Source organism: Arabidopsis lyrata, assembly GCF_000004255.2.
Source record: "Arabidopsis lyrata subsp. lyrata unplaced genomic scaffold ARALYscaffold_2, whole genome shotgun sequence".
NCBI classification, from domain to species: Eukaryota; Viridiplantae; Streptophyta; class Magnoliopsida; order Brassicales; family Brassicaceae; genus Arabidopsis; species Arabidopsis lyrata.
Window position 1 is genome coordinate 18588081 of NW_003302554.1, and position 14302 is coordinate 18602382.

General features: G+C 38.7%; 1 protein-coding gene across 2 annotated transcripts; it reads right to left on the reverse strand.

The window, feature by feature from the left end:
• Positions 1–9: 9 nt before the first annotated feature.
• Positions 10–14297, reverse strand: LOC110231019 (nuclear-pore anchor). Of its 2 annotated transcripts, none has more exons than XM_021035630.1 (48): positions 13825–14297; positions 13589–13735; positions 13414–13512; positions 13024–13152; positions 12852–12944; positions 12701–12766; positions 12469–12558; positions 12308–12385; positions 11880–11983; positions 11315–11435; positions 11137–11229; positions 10903–10951; positions 10671–10774; positions 10529–10597; positions 10222–10365; positions 10012–10116; positions 9827–9940; positions 9642–9720; positions 9053–9102; positions 8871–8944; positions 8292–8394; positions 8079–8213; positions 7915–8013; positions 7796–7837; positions 7655–7708; positions 7391–7570; positions 6915–6962; positions 6752–6799; positions 6325–6408; positions 6177–6251; positions 5876–6060; positions 5668–5770; positions 5200–5316; positions 5009–5101; positions 4660–4818; positions 4510–4563; positions 4238–4351; positions 4048–4125; positions 3791–3940; positions 3616–3687; positions 2857–3012; positions 2672–2755; positions 2509–2587; positions 2358–2434; positions 2141–2290; positions 1879–1992; positions 1607–1778; positions 10–1518 (listed from the first exon to the last, which is right to left on the reverse strand). In XM_021035630.1, exons 1-48 carry the CDS (start codon positions 14131–14133, stop codon positions 191–193), a joined length of 6270 nt encoding a protein of 2089 aa, XP_020891289.1. In that variant the 5' UTR covers positions 14134–14297; the 3' UTR covers positions 10–190. The 2 variants fall into 2 exon arrangements, with proteins under 2 accessions (XP_020891289.1, XP_020891290.1); XM_021035631.1 differs by having other exon boundaries at positions 12–1518; positions 2141–2260; positions 13825–14292.
• Positions 14298–14302: the final 5 nt, after the last annotated feature.

Sequence of the window (14302 nt, forward strand, 5' to 3'; positions counted from 1 at the left end):
TTTATGATATGTTTTGCAATTTGTAATCATTGGCAAAAATGATAGGGTTTGATTTTATAGTGAAATAAGAAAACCGGGATACAAAAAGAAAAGAGGTTTAGACATGAAATGAGTTTCTCTACCGTTATTAATACTCTCTTCAAGGAGCCTGCTTGGCTAAGTCTGATTGTTCAACCATACCGACCAAAAATCACGGTGGGCTCGGGGAGTGTCCACGTCCACCACGTGGGGCCCGACCACCACGAGTCACCAATCGACCGCCTCCTCGGAGGTTTACAGTTCGACCACGAGCTCCTCTGGTGGCTGGATTAGGAGCTCGAGCTAGATTGGCTATTCTGGTTTCTCTGTTCAATCTTGCTCTCTCAGTTAGTGACACAAGAGTTGAACTTCCACCACCTGGCGACGGTGCTCTTTTGGTTTCTTCTGTTTCTGGAGCTCCGCTTGAAGCAATAGCAGAAGCTTGAGTAGATGAAGTTGTTGGAGCGGTAGATGCAGGGGAGGTTGTAGCTGCTGAGGTCTCAGGCTTGATATCAGTTTCTGGTGCTTCTTGTTGATCATTAGCATTGTTAGGTATATCAGAGGCTTCTTCAGCTGCATCACCTCCTTCGTCGGTCTTATCATCTTCAAGCAGTGTCTCAATGGTTGTTTCAGCTTCCTCCATTGCTGTCTCCATCCTAGAAGGTGACTGTGTGGGTGTAGCTAGCGTCTCAGGTTGCACTTCTTCTTTCTCCGGACTCCTCATCATGCTTGCTACATCTGTACCCTCGTCCAGATCTTCAAGTGTATCTAGATCGAGCTCTCCTTCTTCCTTATCGGATTCCATATCTGTAAGAGGCTCTTGGTTTTCTTCTTCGGTCTGATCCCTAGACTCTTCTTCGGTAGGGATGGTTTCTGTCTCAGTTGGACTTTCTTCCACTGGTTCATCAACTTCATTTTCTTGTTGTGCTTCCACAGATTCCTCTGTTTTCTCCTCTGCATTCTCGGCTTCTGTTTCTTCATTGTCACCATCAGCTGTAGTTGTAGCATCCATCAATTCGTCCATGGCTGGCTCTTTTGCAAGGTTTTCACCTTCGGAAGCATCAGGTTGTGACTCAGATCCTTTTGCCTTCTTCGACGCAGGTGGTGCAATCTCAGAACTGGTTTCCCCTTGGGTCAGGCTATCTTGTTGTGGCTCAGAAACCAATGAATCAGCCTGGCGTTTACGCACATGTGTTTGAACAGGCCGTACAGATGTAGTCACTTGGCTCTCTGTTTCATGGGTTGCAGACTGTTTTCCTTCATCACCAGTTCCCTCAGCTTCTGGCATATCAACATCAACTTTGGGAGATTCCTCAGGTTTGACAAGTTGGGGACGAACAATCCTCCTACTACTTGGTCTACGAAACCCAGTGCTTGGTTTCTGTAAAGTCAATCTCTTCTCTTTGTTGTCTGACGCTACTTTGGGTAGCTGCTGGGTAGTGGCCACCGGAGCTTTAAAAGGTGTTGAAGAAGGGACTCTCGCCATGGTTGAAGGCTCGGCTGCGCCAAAGATTAATTTTGTCACTTTACACTGGGATAAAAAAAAATATCACAATTTGGTAGGTTTTTGGGTGTGCTTTTAGATTACCAGCAGGAGTGCCAGAGGAAGATTCAGTCACCATATCAGTAGGCTTTGTGCTGACTTGAGAATTGATGGCAATAGAACGAGCCACACGTTCAAAGTATTCTACAGCTGACACGTAAGCGGCGGCTTGGTCATTCAATATGCTTCCAGATAGAACCTGGACAGCTGAAGTACCCTAAGAAAAACAAGAGAGTTCAGAACACACCGGTAAAATAAACATAATTTTTTACCTTATAGAAAACACACATACATCCAAATGACATAAAACTTGTTACCTCAGGGAGATTGCCATCCGCTTGCTTCAATTTGTCCAGTTCTTCAGAGAGTTTGGCCAATGCTGTCTGATACCTCTCGAGCTTAGCAAGCTCTTCGTCCACTTTTGTTTTCTCCTGAGAAACAGATGATAGGGAACGTATGACTATACAACGTAAATGGTGAAGGTTTTCAAAGTGGAGATTCTGCAGTATAAAGTTTCCAACAATTCCTACAAGAAGTGAGTAACAAGAGACACACAAGTGAGGCTGGAATGTAGCGAACCTTTTTAATTTTGGTCAAGGAGTCTCCAACTTCCTTCTCAACAGACTTGCGTTCTGATCTCTCTTTGGTTAACTCCTCATCCTTTTTCTTCAAATCTTCGGTTTTTTTCCTCACCTCGTCCTTCAGTGTATGAACATACTTATCCATAAGCTGCAGTAAAATTTCACATATGGGTCACAGAAACACATGAAAGCAGAAATAAAACGGTTTTTAATACCTGAATTCTGTGTTCTTTTTCCTCTCTCTCCTTAATGGCCTGCTCCACCGCAGAATCTGTTGTTGTTCTCTTTCCAGCTTTTGGCAGCAATAGAAAACATGAGCAGATACCAACATAAACTTATCCAACCGAATTAAAAAAAAATAGTTACCCTCTTTGGCTTCGTCCAACTGTTTAGAGAGTGACTGGTTTAGTTTGCTCAAATCCTCCTTCTCTTTTTCGTATTTTCTCTTCATGACATAATAAAAACTCGCTATGTTAAAAGAAAAACATCTAGAAGAAGTCGTCAAACAAAAAAAATAATGAATTCGAACCTTGGTCATATTCAGAGTAGATTGAATTTTCTTGTACTTCTCTAACTCTTGTTTCTGCTTATTGAACTCTGACTGCATAGAAGCCTACAATAAGTAACAGAGATAGATGAATATATCTACATGGGATAGTACTTCTTCAACATATAAAAGCTAAAATGCACTCAGCGAGATAGTTCTCACTCTACCTGTGCTTGCTGAGCATCATCTAACCTCTTCTCCCTCTCACTCAGATCTTTTTTGCAGTTAGTTAGCTCCTTCTCCAAAAGAGATATCTTATTCTGCTTCTCCGACAGAAGTTTCTTAAAATCTTCAACATGAGCATCTTTTGCTTTCAGTTTCTCCTAAAAGTCATATCATGGCGGCAAAAAGGATATAAGAACTTAAATGAAAAGCAGTGCTAAAGACCAGTGGGACGCCCAGAATTCAAATTAAACAAATTATCGAAGCCAAAATGAGACAATATTAACAATATCCTCAGACACTATTAACAGAGATTTCACCAAAAATTCTCATCAGCCAAAATGACAATTATTGTACACTAGAATTCTATATGCGATTGATGATCGAAAATGCAACTGTGGAAATCAACATAGAGTTGGGGTGTTCCAGCGAGGAGGAGGAAATTTAGAGAGTATGTTACAAGTTAGGGAGTAGTCCCAAACTAGGAGACGAAGAAGCTCTCTCAAAGGGCATCCCACACATGTTTCATTGACCATCCCGATATCAAATAGATAAAGGACCTTATGTTCTTTAACCAGTTGGGATCTAGGAGCAAGAACTAACTACCTTCAGCAGACATGGTATCATCTACATTGACATTGTAACTAATTTTACGATAACAAATATAGTGAAATGGTAGGGATATCTTATCCATGCACACCCTTGGAAAAAACCTCAACTATTGCAGGAATTTCGACACCGTCATATTTTCTTTATAGGCATACCTCTAGGTGCCGCACTTCATCTTTGAGGCGATTGTAGTCAGCAACATCAATGTTTCTGTACGTCTCCCGCAACTTCACAAAGCAAGAAAGTAATTGTAAGTATGAACCAGTAGCAAAAAGTAACTGTAAGTATGAGCCCATAAATATATGACGCAAGTAGTTTATAATGACGTACCTCATCAACCCTCTTTTTGTGAAGATCTGTCTCCATCCTTAGCCTTTCCATCTCTTTCATACACAAGTCCAACTCTGTTTGCTTTTTCTTTAATAGGTTTTCGAAATTTTCAGATTCCATCCTAGCCTTTTGAGCTACCTCACGCAATCTCTGATGTTTAAAATTTTTTATCAGCTTTCTCTAAGACCGCTAACAAAATCAGGTAGTGGAATGTAGTTCAGTCATTCAAGGGACATAAAGAAAGGTTCCATACGAACCTGACACTCCTCAAAATTGTGTTTGTTTTCCTCCCTGAGTTGCATGTTGCTTTCACGGAGCAAGTTCCTCTCACTAACCTGCAAGGAGAATTTAAAGTCAGAAAATGAAAATAGTTTCAACCCAACCAATACAAAGGCTAACTAGATCATTAGTTCATATGTTATCAGATATCGAATCACCCAACTTTACCTGAAGCTGAAGAGATTTGATTCCATCCTCGGTCAATAAAGAAGCTCTTGTACTGGCGCGCTCAGCATTAAGTGATCCCCGAGCAGATTCTGCCATCTTCAAGGCACTCTCAAGCTAGACAATAACAAATTGCAAAAAAATCATACCGCAGCCACAACTCAGAATAATAGAGGAGGTTTTCGCTTTGCATGTGTGTGTATGTATTGAGAAAGGTTGTTGCTTAAAAGGGATGTCGTAGCAAATTAGGCATAAGAGAGGAGGCAACAACTCACTTGCGACTGCAACCGAAGTTTCTCCTGTCTCATTAGTGAGATCTCTGTTTCAGCCTGTCAAAAAGGATGCACATGACTTAGATAACCCCACCGTATAAAGAAGGGGCATAAAGAAAGAAAAAAGCAATCCTAAAAAGAAAATTTTCTTACTATTTCCTTGGTTCTGCGTAGATAATTAACTACACTTTGCAAACCCGAATCTTCAAGTTGATCCGAGTCAGTGCTTCCAGATGATATTTTACCAGAAAGGCTGTCCCTCTCAGCCGAGTTAAGATGCTTAGCCTCAAGTCTGCTATGAAGTAATTTGTTCTGATGTAGAAAGCAATTAAGATACGTGAGTACTTGTAACATGACCATGAATTAAACTCTACAAAAATTCACATGCAGGATTAAGCATTATTGACCCATAAAGAATTGCAAAAGACTATCCTGAACACACTAACTAATAAGGTTGCTCAAATAGAAGCTAAAACGTAAGAGATCAGAGAGCAGCGGCCACCTGTTCATTAATTTCATGATACTTCTTCTCAGCCAGATTCTTTTGCTGCTCTAGCATTAATTTCTCTTCACTCCACTTGGCATTAAGCTCAGACTGATAAACACCAAGAAAATTTAATCGAAGTTTCACGAATCAGCTATAATTGTAGGAAGAATTGAAATCACAATAAGTTTTGTACAAGTAGAAGTTACATTTTCAATTCCACGTGCATCAGCCAATTTACGTAGTTCAGATGCCTCCTCTTGAAGGGCTGCTAATGCTTGTGATGTTTTCGTAAGCTCCTGAATAGTTTCAGACTGCAGAATAACCTGCACTCCCAAAAGAAGTAGGAAACAAAAAGAGAGATCGTTGTAATATCTATGGAAAGAAAGAAGAACAGAAGTAGCAGATGGCAGTAAGACCTTAAGTTATGAAAAACCTAACAACCATTTCATGTAATGTTATAACACAATTCGGAAAACACTGAAGATATCCTCGGATTGATATATGACAAAGGTGCAGTAAAATAGAGTATTCAGAAAATCACTGTTTCATGAAATGGATCAGCAGGATGGGTAATAAAATCTAGTCAGTTTCTAAAATCATACAACAAAAACCAACGTCAACATGAATATGCATGATGGTCAAAATGTTTCTTAAAATAGAGAGCTTAAACCAACCTGTCTTTCATAATTTATCTGCGCAACACGCCATTTCTCATGTTCCGCCTCCAGATCATTCTTCAAAGTGGACATTTGAATATTCATTGCTTCAATTTGGGAACTGCAGTCAATTGCACAATATCAATTTAGGGACAAACATGTGTGTGTATGTGTGTGTCCACGAGAAAAAAAAAAAAGATACTTTGTTACATGATAGAACATATACTTTTTAACTAAGCTTTCTTCTCTCAGACTTGAAATTTCAGCCGAAGCTGATACAAGAGCATTTTCTTTTCCTTCGGCAGCAGTGGCTAGTTGCTCAGACTTCTGTATACAGTCGTTTTCAAGTTCTGACACCCTCTCCCTAAGAGAAACAAGTTCTGCTTCCAATGATTTTTGTCTCTTTTCAGCCTACAAACAGCCAACAGGTTTAAAATAAGAACCAACAGCAGATCGAATTCTATCACAGTGGACATAGCAACAAATCTAGATGTGATCATTGTTCATCCAAACATAATCACCAATACCTCAAGTCTGAAGTTCTCATGAGCAGATTCCATCTGCTTTAATGCAGTTTCATTCACCTGAGCTATACTCTTGTACTGCATGATGGTTCACAAGGTCAGTTAATAGTCATGTTGAAATTAAAACTAACTTACCCAATTGAGGAAGTACCTGGAGCATGTGGCTTTTGCTAGATTCTACTTCTCCCCTCAATTTTTCAATTTCTTCCTTCCCGGTACGCAGTTCTACGGACATCTAGAGTAAATAACCACCACAGCAAAAAAGAGATTAACAGACTACGTTACACAACCAAATATTGGATTGCAATATAGGAACAAAAAAAGGTAACTCAGACGATTGCTTAAGCGAAAGCCTCAAATCTACATGATCAAATTCAACTAACTCAGTAATGCTTACTGCAAATCCTATCTTAAATCCGGCCTGAATCTTATGTACAACTTCCAGAACAATAACATGAGCAGCCTTTTAAAAATAGATTGCAACCAGGAAATCCGAACAATACCACAATTAGGGAACCTAAATCCCCATCTCAGAATTTAAAATTGGGGAAAAAGATAATTTGAAGGACTTCACTGACCTCATTATCGGAAAGAGAGACAATTCCACCACTGTCCATATCAAGAGCCTAAAAGTGAGCAGATGAAAGTCGTTACAAACTCAGTAATAGCAAATTCCATCCAGGATTTTGCTGTTTGAAGTAAACCCCACATTTCAATGATTAGAAAAATCAAAACATTTACCTTAGGATCTGAAGATCTTATCTTTTTCTCCAAATCAGAAAGTCTAGCCTAATTTTACACATGTAAAGTAATAGTCAATTATAGTAATCAGGTAAAAATGATCATGCAAATATGTGAATGGACGGCAAACAGCTGAAAATTGGTTTGGGCCTATTCACAAGTAGTACAATGATTTTCCAGAAATTGGTTTGGGCCTATTCACAAGTAGTAAAATGATTTTCTGGAAATTGGTCTGGGTCTATTCACCAGTCGTAAAACCACACGCAAAGACTCACTTCGCAAAAGCAGCACCAGAAAAATGGCAATCTAGGAAATGTTGACCTGGGAAAGCTATTAGGTAAGCAACCTAGGAGCCAGACAGAGTAAACACTGAAAGATGCTGGTGAGATGCAGCACACCTCGATGCAGTATGGAATGGGTTCATGTATTCATGAGTCTAAGTTATTAAGAAAGGTAAAGTAGACTTGAAACAGTACCTCAGCGACAGAAGCCCTGGACTCTGCGACTGAGACAGCCTTCAAGGCATTAGCCAATTCTTTTCCCATTTCTTCTACCTGCATTACAGCATTGTTCAAAGTTTGATTGCGGTCCGAAGTAATAGTCCGTGCATTGCTCCTTTCTTCTTGCAATTCTTTTTTAGCTTCAGCCCATTCTCTCTGAGAAAATCCCGTCCAAAACATCAGTTAACTTCTACTTTTCCACATAATAATTCTGAAAGAATTATCAAATATGCTATAGACCTCAAGTTGCTTGATATGCTCCTCTTGTTTCCTTCTCTCGGCAGCTCTTGCTTCCTGAGGTTTTTTGGTAAAGTTATATCATTTTTTAATCGGTATTGCAGTATAGAATTAGTAAACTAATATCAAAGGTCGTTTTCTTACCTCACGAACTTCCTCTGTACTTTGTACAGTATCCAAGGTAGCCTGCAGAACAACATGTCAGCAAAAAAAAAGAGTACACACAGCTTAAGATCGAATTGCACTATTCTCATGTTTCCAACCTGAAGCCGGTAAACTCTTTGAGATAGAGCAGAGACTTCATCAGACGCTCTTTTCTCAGCATTTGATAACACCTCTTTTTCTTGTTTTAGAACCGAAACCTATAGATGGCTGTTAGTATTAAAGCCAAAAAAATCATAAACTTAACAAGTGATGGATATACTACCTCCATAGATAATTTTCTGGAGATCTCTTCCGCTGCGTGCAGAGACTCGGAACTTTCACGCAATTTCCTCTGGTGGTCAATGATTAGCTGTGAGAACTCTATGTTTCTTGCCAAAACGCCGTTCATTTCTTCTCTCTAAGATAAACACGGATAAGGTGAAAACTTTGAAGAAACCACAAGCTTCTGATGATATGAATTTGTGACAAAGATCACCTTGCGTTCAGATTCTTTCATGATACCCTCTAGTTTTTCCCTAGCAAAATTTGCCTCCATCGCCAACTTATCCCGTTCAGACCTTATTGCAATTATTTCACTCCTAAAATCCAAAGGGGAAAAATGAAAACAACCCAGTTGATAATATTCAGTAAAAAAAAAATTACAGGAAACAATGACAAAAATCAATAGCTACAGTTTGTTTCATAAATATGCTACATAAGATACAACCTAGTTTTTCATGTTGTCTCTCTATGTATCAAGATGTATAATAAATAACTTCTATGTAACTTATATAGGACATCTAAACTGGTATTGCAAACACATAAGCTCAGGTTAGTATTTTCCGCAATCCACCTGCATCTGCAAACACGTTTCACATTAGACACTACGCTTTCCACACTTTCTTTCCTTCGCTAGAATAGTCTGGGTTCTAATTCTCAACTTGACTATCCAACTGGAAAATATGTTACATATCCAGCGGTACCCTAGTTTATCAAACAAAACTTTTTGCATAAAAACTAATAACTTGTCCAGTAAGAAATGAAAGATAAAAGAAAAGAGGATGATAAAATATACCTAGCCTTCGCAAAATCTTCTTCGAGACTCCGGATGCGTTCAAAAGCTTTTTCTTGAGCTCTTTTAGTAGCTTCCTGGAACAAACAATGCAGCCAATAAGGTGAGCCCCAAAAAACTACTTTGATACGCTAGGAAAGTGGACAACAAAGAAGAGGAAAGAAAGATTTAGCAATCTGTCATACCTCTGAATCCTCAAGCAGATGTAAGAAGTTCTTCCTTCCTGGCACTACAGCTACACAAGAATACATCTCTGTCAGCCATTGAAAAGCTAGTTTGCCACTGAAACTATGATTCAATTTTATGAGCAAAGCATGTAGCAGCATGCAAACCTCTTTACTTTAAGGAAACAAGATGAGATTTCCAGGAAAGTGGATTATGCTTGAAAAGCCAGAATACACTTTAAATTTGTGCGTACAGCATTAACTTTCATTACTGACAATTGAGATATATGAAAATAAGACCAAACTTTGGTAGTTGTTCCAAATGCAGATGCTTTCCAACCTAACTTCTAATTATAATCATAAAAATAAATAAAACACTAACGAGCCACCTTTTTATTTGAATTTAAGAACAGCATCGACTAAAGTCAAAGATTTCTTGCATCCCCACTAAATCTTGATGACATTTGGGGTGAAATTTCGAAAAGGATTGGTTCTAAGATAAAACTGACACATCATTTTAATTTAATTAAACTTAGCCGTGAAGTCCATGATTGAGGGTATCTAAGAACATGTAGTGCAGTAAACTCATAATAATGCATAGAAGTAGAACCTGGAGACAAATCTGAAGAACGAGAATCAGATGAATGAAGTTTCTGTTCCTCTTCATATAATCGCTTATACATTGCAACCTGAAAAAGAAAAACATGTCACAAAATAAATCGTTGAAAAGAAGTCCAACATCAATTTACCAAGTGCTGCAATAGAGAGAAGATTTTGAAGGGTGGAAATACTTACAGATGTGTGCAGTGATTCAATCATTTGTCCCTGCTCTTCAGCTCTTTTTAGCACGGTTGCTACCTTGGCAGAAGCTTCATCAGTCTTATTCTTCAGGTCTATCTCAAACGTTTCCTGACATTACACAAATTTTGTTAAAACTTCACACCCTACCAAAGAAACTATGCATACAAAATCCTTCTTACCTTCAGCTCTGTTTCCCTACTTTCAATCTGCTCTGAAAGACTACGAACAAGATTTCTCAGCTTAACATTCTGCTCAACTAGTCCATTTATATCTTTGAACTTTAACTGAAATTCATCCCAACATGAGGAAAAGCATTAGTCATCAACAATTTATTTTGCAAAATAAAATCTAACACAAAACATGGCGTCGAGATAAAGAAACAAACTTACAAGATGCTCTGAAATGATTTTATCAGCCTCAGATTCCATATCCATCTCAACATCAGATAGCAGAGGATAATCTTCTTCATCATCATCCCTGGCAGCTCCACATCGAAGTTGGACGTCACGACACTCCTTCAGTAGTATCGTAACCTAAATAGTAGAAACAAACACAAAGCATCAATCGATTAGGCAACCAACCAGGCATACATCAGTGAGACAAAGTCTCAACAATTAACATTGCAAGTCATGTTAGTCAAGAAACTGAAGACCACAAAAAACTTGGTAAACAGCGAAGAGTAGATCATCAAATTACCTGTTTCTGTAGGTCAGATATATCTTTCTGCAATAGTGTGTTTTCCCGTTCTCGTCTCCTCAAGTCAGCCTATCAATCAGATAAATGTATAAGAACAGCACAAGAACACATCTTGAACAACCACTATAACAATACCAGGTACCTTTAGCTCCATAACAAACTTCTCCATATTTGATTGTTCAGAGACAGAATCCTGGAGTTTTTGATTAACTAAACAATAAGCTTCAACCATCCTCTCATACTCCCCTGGGAACGAAAACAGATTGCATCATAGGTTTAAGCGTGTCTCCAACAAGATACAAATATATTACTAGTGAAAGAAATCTTTGGGAGGGTTAAACATATGGCTCCAGAAGCACAGAATTGGATCATACCTCTTTCTTCTTGGATAAATCCGGCTTTCTCTTCTAATTCGGATAACACCTACAAAGCAGGATACCAGGAGTAAGTTAACAGGAGAAGAAAAATATTATGCTCAAGTCATTAGTGAACAGCGGTTAAAAAATTACTAGTTAAACATAGAGAATATAGACAAAACAAAAGTGGAAATGATTGGAAATCAAAATTTTAAACAAAGACCTGGTAATAACAAGTTAAATAGATCATACCCGTTGAAGTATCATCTCAGCTTCCTTTCTACCTAATTGCTCATGCCTCAAGGCATCAACAGCCTCATGATACTTCTCATAAATTTTGGCCAGCTACAAGATAAAAAGAGTGATATATACACCACAAACAGAGTTGAAACACCGTAAACTGGAAGTGTATACTAAGACTAAAACTCACACTCCATCCATCACGTAAGAGTGAAGCTGCTAGTGCAGTTCCTGACACACCAGCAGGAACCTTAGAAATTACTGCTTGGCTCTCCTCTATCATGTTGCTGGTCCCAGAATCGTCAACCCGTCTGGACCAAAGGTATGTCAGGAGAAAGATGTGAGAATTTTATCTGATCCGTGCACACTAGGACAATCAAGATATTACAATATTTGAGTACAACTAAAATCTACTTCGACAAATAAAATACTCTTCCAAATCACTTCACTGTAAACCCCTAAAAAGTCCTAAAGGTATGTATAATTTCTAGCAACAGCAAGGAATTAAAGAAACTTAGTGACTGCTGTATTTCTTAATTGTCAAAAGGCTTACATTTTGGTATGAGATGATCAACATAGGTTGCAAACAACAGAATTGTATGTAAAGCGGATCTCTTGAAGCACGCAATATCACTTATCCCCACTTTTACTCATTTTTTCTCAATTTGATAAGCAATTGTAGCAAATCCGAGGGGCAAGTATACAATAAATAAAATGCATTAAATATGGTTCATGTTCTCAGAAAGCTTACATACCTTGTGAAATTGCTGAAAGGTATCAGATTTAGCTCATCTGTTTTCCTAGTTTTCTCAATTTCTGCTTCACACTTCTCAAGTTTTTGTTTAAGGTCTTCGTTCTCCTGATGTTGCAGAAAAGAAAACCTAATTATCTCACTAGAAAATAAATTTAAAAATGCACATCCCGAAGTAAAATGCACTAAAACCACTGCCCACAAAAATCAAAGATAGAATTCTCAAAAAAATTATTATCTAGTATCTTAAAATATCTAAAAGCCGATTAAACAAATAACTTTAAGAAAACAATCAAAGAATATCAAAGTATCATACTAGCAACTGGGTCGACACACAACACCTTCAGTATATGTTGAAAAGGATGCTGAAAACAAGTTACCAGAGCTAAGAAATAATAATTGATAAAGCGATAAACTTGAGGGTCTCAGTACCTTCTCTAACAGCTGTTTTGTAGACACTTCTTTATCAAGTCTCTCCTTGTAACTACTCTCGACTTGGCTCAAGCGAGCCTGCAGTCATGATTTGAAACTCAAGAGGTTAACATGGTAACACAATTAGAACACTATCCTCTGATTTGTTAAGGGAAACTTACCTCTAAGGCCTTAATAACACCCTCAAGTTCGCCAGCCTTTCTAGACCATTCCTCCGAACTTTCCTTGTACAGCTCAACAAGCTTGTTCGCCTATATGACAGCTTGTGGGTTAGATTGGAAAAACAACCCCTATGAAGGTCTATTTCTGAAACTGTGAAATGCCTCAAATGACATACTTAGCTCTCCAGTCAGCTAAAAAGATGAAAAGAGGTTCAATGTTTGCAAAACTCACAGTGTAAAGTTCAGCAGTGTATTGCTCTTCAGTGGTCGTTGCTGCATCTTTGCAAGAGCTGAGGTCCTTTGGATATGAAGCGAAACAAGTAAATCTCATAGTGCATAAAACGATAAGATATGAGGAGATAGGTGTTACACGCCATACATACCTCTTGTAATGAACCAATTTTTGTTTCGACCTCTCTCAATCTTTCCTTATGCCAATTTAACGAACTCGAGCATTCAATATAGTTTCTTTCAACCTGATAGAAGAAGGAATAACACTTGAGAAAAGAAAACAGAGAGAAAAGTATTAGAATAAACCGAGAATATTGGCCTTACATCTACAAGCTTTGCTGACATTTCAGATTCAAGATCAGAATGCCTTCTACGGAGTTCAGCGTAACTGTCGACTTTGGCAGTCAACTCCTCATCTAGCCATTTGGCATGCCTTTCCGTGAGTTCTTTCTCCTGTTTCCATCAGAAACCATATGTCATAAACATTGTAAAAGGATCAACATATTTTATTATATGACATTATAGAAATTCAGGTATCAATAAAACTAATCAAAGTGCACCAGTCATCAATCAACTGTAACTCATCCAAATTCTTAAGATAACACAATATTTTGGCCTATAAAAGGATAATAAGAATTACAATTGCAAAAGCAGGCAACAACCAAACATAAACACAATCAAACATATATCTTAAAATGCCTTCAATAATCTGACCTGAGATAACCGACTACACATAGCTTGAGAACGTGCCAATTCTGCGGTGGCTTCAGCTAGTCGGGCTTCCTTCTCCGAACTAGCATCCGTCAGCTTAACCTGAGAAATAGAACAAGAGTTAGGGTTACACAGTTGAAAATACATGATACGCTAACAAAAATAGGGAAGCACTCACGATTTTATCTAAGTAGCTCTTGATAGTGGAATTCTTCTCGCTAATCTCGGCATCTTTCTGCTCCAATAACTCCATCAGTTGCCTCTTAGACTTATGAAGCTCTGACATCTCCGTCGACATCCTCTCTACCACTCCATCCTTCTCAATCTGCATCAAAAAAAACCGGAAGATTCGTCAAATATTAGGGATTACCAAAAACACACTGAAAACCCCACACAAAAAGCACAAGGACGCACCGATTGCAAATGAAGATGGTGCTTCTGCGCTTGAGACTGTGCAAGCTCAGCTAAACGATCATCAAAATCAGACTGAAGCTTCGCGTTCTGAGATTCAAGGGAAGAGAAATCCTGAGATAGCGAGAGGTACTTCTGCTCGAGAAGCGAACACGTCTGCTCCGCCGTGATGGAAGCAGCGTCAGCCTTGGCACGAACACTATCCAACTCGGCGTATATCTTCCGTATGTACTCGTCGGCTCTCTCCGCAACCACCGACGCGGCGTCGCTAGATAGCCGCGCCAGCTCTTCGTCAGGCATAAACAAGGGCATTTTTTCGTGCCCTAATTTCAGAAACCAACCGTGATTATATACCTAACGTTGGATTTCTCCGACGAATTAGAGATGACGATTTGAATTTCTCCGGCGATTTTTGGAGAGAAACCCAAAACAAGGAAGATGAAAAAGCGCTTCGGGAGGTCGAAAAATTATGCAATGTCGG

Coding starts and splice junctions, on each gene's coding strand:
- LOC110231019 (XM_021035630.1), bottom strand. CDS start 14,133: ATGCCCTTGTTTATGCCTGACGAAGAGCTGGCGCGGCTATCTAGCGAC. Junction 10,775..10,902: donor ATTTATCCAAGAAGAAAGAG/GTATGATCCAAT, acceptor TTTCGTTCCCAG/GGGAGTATGAGAGGATGGTT. Junction 2,756..2,856: donor ATGATGCTCAGCAAGCACAG/GTAGAGTGAGAA, acceptor TACTTATTGTAG/GCTTCTATGCAGTCAGAGTT.